This window comes from Chenopodium album, chromosome 3 (assembly GCF_948465745.1).
Source record: "Chenopodium album chromosome 3, dcCheAlbu1.1, whole genome shotgun sequence".
NCBI lineage: Eukaryota > Viridiplantae > Streptophyta > Magnoliopsida > Caryophyllales > Amaranthaceae > Chenopodium > Chenopodium album.
In genome coordinates this window covers 77,658,564-77,667,650 of record NC_137836.1, presented here as the reverse complement: position 1 = coordinate 77,667,650, position 9,087 = coordinate 77,658,564, and the positions used below count along the sequence as shown (strand labels likewise).

Genomic DNA, 9,087 nt, shown 5'->3' with positions numbered 1-9,087 from the left:
AATTTTGGTAAAAAATTAATATTAGTGGTTGTTGGAAAAAGCAATTGGGGTGAACATTTTGGTACTAAATTTTGCCCATAAGGGACTATCAAAAGGGGATGGAGGGAGTATTTTAATTTTGCATAGGTCAATGTCTTGTAAGGAAAAAATGGAAATAGTTGATACTCCATTAACGATGGTATGTTATTTCCGCGTCTTATAGTTGCTAAACTTAACTTATTTGTACATTTTGTTTAACTTTGCTTATGTTTTGTTTAACTTATTTTATTTTTGTTGAAAATAACTTGTTTTTATTTAATTAAGACCCTACTATGTTATCTCGTGCTTTTTTTTTTGACTTATTTTAGTGAAGTTAAGATCGAAAAATAAGCTTTAAAATATAACGTAGTATTACAAAAATATTTACAAATATTAACAATAGTTTGACACAAAAATCAACTTATAAAGCATAATCTCTCGTCACTCTACCTCAAAAAGATGTTTATATTTATCCTTCGGTCTTTCCACAATCTCGAATTCTCCATAACTTAATCGCAGATTCTGTAAATTTATTAAAAAGTTAATACTCGTATTTCATAATTTCGCATTGACAAATCTATCTATAACTAATACTAAAGTGGCAACCACTGATGTCATTTTTTTTTCAAAGTTGTACACGTGGCGTTATCTGATGAAAATATTTCCCGCTCAACTGTTTTTTTTTTTAAAAAAAAAACAAAATGCTAATTAATTTTAAATAGGTTATAGCTATTATTTAGATAATTAATTTAAAACAGGTATCTATTATTTTGGTAATTTATATTGATATTAGGTTGTTGGAGTCTTTATAGGAGTTGTTAGCATAGTTTAGGTCAATTAAATTGAACTTATGAACATTTTGAACTCAAAAAAAATATGAAAACAAAATTTACAAAAATCCAATAATAAATTACTGTGAAATCCGTACATCAGCACGGGTGTTAACCTAGTATGTAACATTACAATACCCATATAAATTTTGCAATTTTCCTATATTGGTGACTAGTGACTACTCGACACTCGTGAAATAAATTTCTTATTTTGACCAGGACATTTCAAATAAGAACACCTTCTAAATACGGATGGGTATTTTCCAATAAAAATTAAATTAATTCCTCATATGGCGTCATGAACCAATTAATAGACGAAGTCACACGTACCACACCCAATTTCCACAGTATAAAATACGAACCAACCATTTCATAATTGAAGAAATTTTAAGAACAAAATTGGGGGTTTTACCCACAATTATCAAAATTAAAAGGGATTAGGTTTCAATTTCATTATTGTCAAAACACCAGCCTGTGACGCTGACTCAGCAATCAGCAAAACCAAACCAAAAGCCTTCAAAAACTACCAAATTAAACTTCCTTCATTTTCTCCTAAAATTCCCATTTTAATTTTCAAATTTCTTAGTTATATGAGTTATATCTTCAGTTTTGTAAAAAAGGCAAAATCTTTTCTGGGTTTTCTGTAAATTTTCTATTTAGGGTATTTTTATCATTTTCTTAATTGATTAAATTGAAGAAACGAGTGAAAATTTGTGTTTTTTGTTTGGTTATCAATGGTGGGTTATCATCTAGTGAAGTCTTCTACTTGCCATGAATCTCTCAAAGTCATCGAAGCTGATATTCAACATGCTAATATTCTGTAAAGTTTCTTCCTTTTTCCCCAAATATATTTATCTTATTTACGAAGTATATTATTTTGTTTTGTTTAGTTTCATTTGTTGATTATCTATTATCTATACTGTACTTGCTGAATTGGTCAATGGGTATCTTTCTAATTTTGTCATAATAATCGGTTGCTAAATTTGTTTCTGGGTTTATTTGCTTGGATACTTGGTGATTCTCTAAGTACTTTAATTTCTGCTATAAAGACATAATTTGGACCATTGTTTTTAATGTCAAATATTGATTTTGTATCCAAGTTCAATTCTTGTGTTTATGACGTTTTGAATTTAGATGGAGATGTTAAAGGGATAGAATAGTTTGATTTTAGTTTATTTTGCTGATATCTTATAAGAATATGTATTTTGATGGACCTTTGTGATTATGGAATTTGGGCGTTTATAAAATTTTGAAAGAATTATAAAGTGTTCTGTGGTATCTTTAGTTTTGAAGATACAAGTTTAGTGATTATCCTGATTTTGACGAGCATAAAACAAAGTGGAGGTTTATCAGTTCATGGCTAGGTTGGGGTTTGTTTTGTGGTGTTCTTTGATGTTTGAGTTTTCAGCATATCAGTAGACACTAGACAGGAGGATTGGTTTCGAGATGTTCTGAACATTGATTGTGGATGATTTTTGATTTGAACACTGTATTGAGTGATCCCTTTAGTATTTAGGTTCAATCTTAGTTCTAGCACAAGCGAGTTTCTAGGAATCATTTTGATTTTGTCCCTTCATGATGGCATATAATTTTTTCGACTTGAATGTAACTTAAGGAAATACATGGAGAATTGTATGTTATAGGCTCCTTATGCCTAATGTTGATTACTTGTTTGTAATGGCTACCTGACTCTTGGTTCTTTCCGTCATTTCCAGGGCTGCTTCTATTCCTAGAAATAAAAGTGGCAATTGGCTTCAGATGAAATTAGTTCACAATGACTTGGCTCCCCTTATCCTTTACTTGCTCCAGTGGATTGATTGCTCGTGTACATGTTTACTTCCAAGCTGCTTGAATCTTTTCTATGTTGTTGTATACAAGGTTAGTTTCTCAAGTTTTACCTCAAAGTTTCTGTAGTTATGGGGATACAAACTGAAAATGAATAATTAGATGATCTTGTTGCCCCGAATAATATGTTATCATAGCTTACAGGTAAATGCAGATGGTAGACCAGATATCTCGTCGTATGGAAGAAGAGCAACCTTAAGGGAGTTCTATGGTATGTAAATGAATGATGTCTTTTTAGTTTATTGTACAGTTGTACTCTGTTTTTGTACAGAGACTAGTTTATGCTTATTGAATAAAAAGAAGAATGACAATGGGAAACTCTCTTCTCATATCTAACTACTTAAGGTCTTAGTTTTTGCAAATATTCTGAGGTTGTTTGTGACTTCTGAGTTATAATAACAAAAATAAATTAAAGTAATATGCAACTTTGGATTCTGGAAAGTCCTTTTTGCTTGCATGATTATGAAGACATTTTTGCGTTAGCATTATGTTTGCTATGATTAGTTGCCTTGTTTTAGCTTCACTGTAATTTGGTATGAGCTGGTATTATAGGAAATTTGGAGGGCGTAATAGGTAGTGCAATGTGCTTATGTTAGTTGTATCGTGAGGAGGAAGATAAGTGAATTGGTTAGAGGAGAGATGCTATAAATTAGAGAAGATTAGGGAGAGAATTTCATGTTGAATATTGTTGAGAGTTTGTTATGAGTTTGCTTTACATTTTGGGAGAGAGTAAGCTTCTTGAAAGCTTTTACCTATCCACTGTTTTCCAGATTATATCACTCAAGCTTCCTCTTCTTCCTTTTAATTTCCACATTTTATCACTTTAATCTTGTAGTTCTTGTAGTTTATAACTAAATGGTATGGTGTTGTTTGTAATATGTGCAAATTGTTGTTTTCTCTTCTAGGTAAGAGCAGAAATTGTATTTCAAATATGAAGAAATATTAGTTATAAAGCCACTTATCTACTTGTTTCCATCTCATCCCCTTTCACCCATTTTTTTTGGGACTTTTGAGGGATATTATTTTCCTTGACAAACACTGGTTCTGTTGCTCATGGTATTCCGATTTGAATACTTGGGTACTTTGCCTATCAAGAATAATAATGTCAAGGACATTGTCTAGTCCTTCTGCTATATCTGTTTCTTCTCAAGCTAAGCCCTTGGGAAATTTAATAAATTTGTCTGCATTACTAACCTAATTGAGAATTTCTCTCCCTTAACCTAGGATAGCCAGATGAAATCTAGCTTGCCTTTTCTCTGCTAACAAAATTTCTCTCTTTTTCTTTAGAACCGTATCAACAAACTTACTTGAGGAAGTCATTTTATTTGTGCTGGTTTGTTTTTGTACTTGGTTTAGTCTTAAACTCTCTTTTTCACTTAGATAATTAAGGATAAAGATCATTTTCATGTGAATTAGCAATTTCAGGACAGCTTACAGCCTCAGTTCATCAGTTCTGACTTCTATACCCAATCACCATGCTGTTCGGATTTATGCTGCTAATAAGTTAGTCACCATTATATTCTAAATTGAAGATAAGGCAAAAGTTCAATCTTCATGTCTTCACATCTTTCCACTGACCTTCTATAACCCCAGACATCTCTATTGGGTAGATCCCCTTGTATTGCCAACCAAGGGAATACTGAAACCAGATGTCTCACCTACTTGGCAACTATATCCTTTGCCCTTCTCACTGCTAAAATTTGATGGGAGCGGAACTGACATACATACTGATACCCCTCTTTATGGATTGATGCCATTGCTTCTCGGGCCACCATTTATAGCGCTTGCCTGAGATTACCTATATAGTCTTTGTTTGCAACTAAAAGACCAATCTCTGACAAATAATTTATTTTACACTAAATGCGGTGTAATGATTTGGCAGTGTCTCTTATGTCCTTTCTTGCAGTCTGCAAGTTTGATTAATTTGCTGTTTTACTATCAATCAGTCACAATATAGGTAGGTCGTAGCCTCGTAGGTGATTGACTGCTTTAATTAGTAGGTTAGTTAATGGAGACAATATGGAGATGGAGAGAGGATGTGGTGAGAGGAGGTTTGCTAGACATCCCATATAAATCAGGAAGCAAACACTAATGAGGCTATTGGGCGTCCCGGGAGCATTACAGACATTCTGCGTTTTCGAGCCCATATAGTTGCATTTCCCAAGTTAGGAATTCCAGAAGAGGCCCTATGAGGCTACGATTTTGGTCGTTTTTACATAGGCTCTGACGGTTTTTCTTCCCCTGCCTTCGAGGTTGGGAAGATGTGGGCGGGGCCTTGGTTTCCCTGCAATTTTTTTGATAAAGATTGACTAATGTTTCCTCTCTTATATTTTTTTTTTGGATATTAATATAGCTGTAGACGCTTATTGGTGATGCTTGTTGTGGTGTCCTGCATTATGCATTTATGCCCTTGCCGGTTGATTTAACATGACTTATATGTATTGACACTTTGTCAAACTTTTAAGTTCGTAAAATAAACCAATGTCTTCTGTTAGTAGCCAAAATTTCCAAACTCTGCCGTTGTTTGATAGACAAAGATATTTGCTGGACATGTTTAATAAACCAATGTCTTCTGATAAGGATGTTGCTTGTAGAATTGTCAGCCTGTTGCTTCTTTGACTTGTCATAAAAAGTCATAATTGCTACCTGCTAGAAACATTTAATTTTCAAATTGAACTTCCCAATTAAGATTTAAGAAGATAATTTGGTCCTTGAATGTGGATCTGCAGCTATTATCTTACCCTATCTTCAACGACTTCACGGGAATTTATCTGAGCTAGACGAGGGTGCAAATGTGAGTAACAGCTCTGAATTGGCAGTCAGAAAGATTGCTCAGGAGAGTAGAAAGCTTTCAGAGATTGAGTTCGATAGGGAAGACGAGTGTGGAATTTGCTTGGAGCCTTGCACCAAAATGGTGTTGCCCAATTGCTGTCATTCCATGTGCATCAATTGCTATCGAGACTGGTAAGTTGAATCGTCAAATAACTTTTTCTTTGAAATCTCAACAAGTTGATGACAAATACCCCATGCTAGTTTTGTCCTTGATTCCTCATATTTTGCATGTATATGCAGGAACTTGAGGTCAGAGTCCTGTCCATTTTGCCGGGGTAGTATAAAGAGAGTTCAGTCAGGTGACCTCTGGGTTCTGACCTGCGGCACTGATGTGGTTGACCCAAAAACCGTAATGAAGGAGGATATATTGCGCTTGTATCTCTACATAAACAGCTTGCCAAAGGATGTTCCCGATGCTCTGTTCTTAATGTATTACGAGTACTTGATCTAATGATGCTAAATCAGAAAGACATTTGTACAGAGTTAAAAAGAAATTGTAATCCAAAAAGTGTAAATAATTTTCTGCAAAAGCCGCTTCTTCAAAATGTAGAATAATGTATATGGTTCAGTGTACATCAACTATCAGGCTGCTTATTCTGATATTCATGCTTCGCTGCTATAAGTCCTGCCTCCTGGAGTCCTGGTGCAAATTATTTTTCATTTTACATCTGAATATTTTGTAGGCAGGCCTTGATCTCATTTTAAAACCAAGGATGGATGGTTGGTTGGTTTGTCCTTTCTTGTTCCCTACGCTACGGGGTGTGAAACGTTGAATTAGTTATGACAGGAGAGTGGACTTGGTCCATCTGGGTAGTCAGGCCTGATCAAACCTACCCTGCTCGCTAAATTGGCCCTGACCTTGGTGTGGAGAAGGTGTGTCGTGTCTGGTCTGTGGTAAGATGGAATTAATGAACCTAGGGAAGTTTATTTTTCCAAAATTGAGCTGAGAACTGGTCCTGGGGTGAACCTTCCTGGTATCAATTTAACAGTATGGTCCTTGCTCCTTGCCATTGTTCCGAGGCTTCAACCACACAGGCTCAGATTACTGTCAGACCGGTTTGAAGTGGTCCTGTGACTGCCTATAACTGCCCTTATTGACCCTGTATCGAGCCAACTTGTAGTGCCAATTGCCCATTGGTTGTGATTAGTGTACTCTCATATCTTTGATGCACATTTGAGATAATAATAGCAAATTAGCAATAATACCTTTGTGCAGGAAAAACTAACAAGAAATCTGATATATAATGTGCCTAAAACGGCAAAACTAATACAAAGTAATTCATATTATTATTACTACTAATATTGTAACTCTATCAACTTACATATAGGAATATAACTCATCATCTAAAACTTAAAGATCTTATAACTGACTCATCTTCTTACTGATCAAATCCTGAAACGAAGGGTGAGAGTACCCTCCTTGTAGGAGCAATCCCGATACAACCTTATTCATGGCTTCCGTCAAGTGGACTCCATCCCAATTCATGTACTGCGAAGGGTTGGGGCACGGCTTTGCAGATGGAGATCCACACACCGAGAAGAACTCATAGTTGTAGGAGCCTCCTCCAGAGCCACAACATACTTTAAAGGCCTCCTTGAACCCATACTTTTTCGAGTTCTTCATGATGTCACGGTATGCATTGTAGTAATCAGCATAGATGATGTTCGACTTAGGGTACTTCTTTCTAAGGTCTTGAATTTTAGCTTGGAGGAGGGTGTTGTGAGTGTTACTTTGGGTGTTTACGCTTTTAACACAGCCTAAGTCGTCTCGGTCATTGGTTGGTGCTAAATACATTGCTAGTGTTAAGCACCCTGTAGGAGGCAAGCCTTGTACTACTACATATTTTGCTCCTTTCTTTAGTATTGCCTGCAATTTGTGAAACAAAAATGAATTAGAATGTTGTTAATGTTAAATTTTAGATTAGACATTATGGGCTCAAAGTGGGCTACTTAGCCCATTTAGGTTTACGGCTTATTGAGCCCACTACCAATAACTAAACCGGTCCAAGCCCAGCCCGTTTAGGCCCCTAACTACCTCTAATTAAGTGTTGGCAGGGTAATTAATGAACACCATTAGGTAACGTGTATGAAATTCATAACTATGGTAGTTGGCAGTAGTTGGACAGTGTTAAATTCTACTGACTACTAGTAATATAGGAAATTGATGTACAACTTTCTGGACCGTCTTACTCAAATTTCAACTCTTACTATTTTTAAGTTACAATGGCAGCAAGAAAAAAGTTGCCAAAAGGAAACATATTTTGAGTACTTTGTATCTCTTGGAGTCTTATTAGTACATTTTTTCTTAGTACATTTTTTTTCGTTGTAATGTTTTGATTTTTGTTTCATTCATAATCTATTTTGGCTATTTTTGTTGAACTATATTAATCAAAGAAAAACACTATTTTACGTCTTATTAGATTTGTGTCATTATGTTAATAATGATGACAAATGATGATTAAATTGTTATGTTAATAGTGTAATTTGAACTAATAACGTGACAACTAAATCTGCACAACTGGATAATAATAATTTGTCGAGCTAAGTTACAAAACCAAGATCCATCCTAGGAATTGTAATTACATATAATGTGCATGGTAATTAGTAAAAACAAGCAAATCATGATGATTAAACTATAAAATTACCTCAAGAAAGTTGGAAACTCTTGTAATAGCCAAATTCCGAATAACACTCTTGCTAACTTCAGTTTCAGCAGCATAAGCATAATCATTAGCACCAATCTCTCCAACCCAAAACAACGCATCATTAAACAATGCACCACACTTCACCGGATCATTACACCCACCTTGTTTTGCCAAGTACTTGTTAAACCAACCCAACTGAGTCCCTAACGACTCAGGGGTTACATCAAAGGTGAGATTATTCTTTACAAAGAATGCATGCTCTATCGCTGTCGACCCCGCTACGGCGAAGTTTACACCGTTGGTCGCTCCACCACTAGTGGTGGAGCGGTAAGCGGGGAGGAACGGGAGTGATAGAGTTTGTGTAACAAAATCAATGACTAATCGACCGTCCGAGTATCGGTTAGTGGGGTGGTGGAAGTAGGTCATACCATAAGGGAGATTTGATACAAAGTTGAACCCTGATGGTCCTGTGGCTGAAATTGTGTTGCCTGTGTCTGTGTAGGAGTCTCCGAAGGCGTAGATTTTCGAGAACGGTTTACGGGTTGAGGGTGATTGGTTTTTTGGAGGTGTAATGGAGGATGATATTGGTAGGGTTGATGAGAGGAGGAAGATGAGTAGTGTGAAGATGAGTGTTAGGAGAGGAGTGTGAGAAGAGTGAGGAAAAGAGAGTTTTGAGGTCATTTTTTTGGTGGTTGTTTTTTATTTGCACAAAGTTGAAATTGAGTGGGATATTTTTGAAGTTAGAAAGTTGTGATGTGTTTGGGTGGATTTTATAAGGCATGTGATTTTATTTTTTTTTTTCTTTCTAGAAGTGAACAAATATGGCTCATTTAATGAATATACACTAGAGCTACTCGGTGAATAAAATACCCTTATCGAGATCTGTGTATTTTACCGCCCTTAAAAAGTTTATTTTT

At 35.4% G+C, this 9,087-nt stretch overlaps 2 protein-coding genes across 2 annotated transcripts; one reads left to right on the top strand and one right to left on the bottom strand.

Annotated features, from left to right (window-relative positions):
• The first annotated feature begins 1,222 nt into the window (after window positions 1–1,222).
• On the top strand, window positions 1,223–6,125 carry LOC145624298 (E3 ubiquitin-protein ligase AIRP2-like). The gene is made up of 5 exons (XM_081677296.1): window positions 1,223–1,668; window positions 2,564–2,726; window positions 2,838–2,904; window positions 5,423–5,657; window positions 5,766–6,125. Exons 1-5 carry the CDS (start codon window positions 1,583–1,585, stop codon window positions 5,974–5,976), a joined length of 762 nt encoding a protein of 253 aa, XP_081533422.1. The 5' UTR covers window positions 1,223–1,582; the 3' UTR covers window positions 5,977–6,125.
• A 607-nt stretch (window positions 6,126–6,732) lies between these two features.
• LOC145625433 (GDSL esterase/lipase At3g48460-like) lies at window positions 6,733–8,851 on the bottom strand. The gene is made up of 2 exons (XM_081678475.1): window positions 8,171–8,851; window positions 6,733–7,392 (listed from the first exon to the last, which is right to left on the bottom strand). The coding sequence occupies exons 1-2, from the start codon at window positions 8,849–8,851 to the stop codon at window positions 6,886–6,888; spliced, it is 1,188 nt and encodes a 395-aa protein (XP_081534601.1). The 3' UTR covers window positions 6,733–6,885.
• Between the last annotated feature and the right edge of the window lie 236 nt (window positions 8,852–9,087).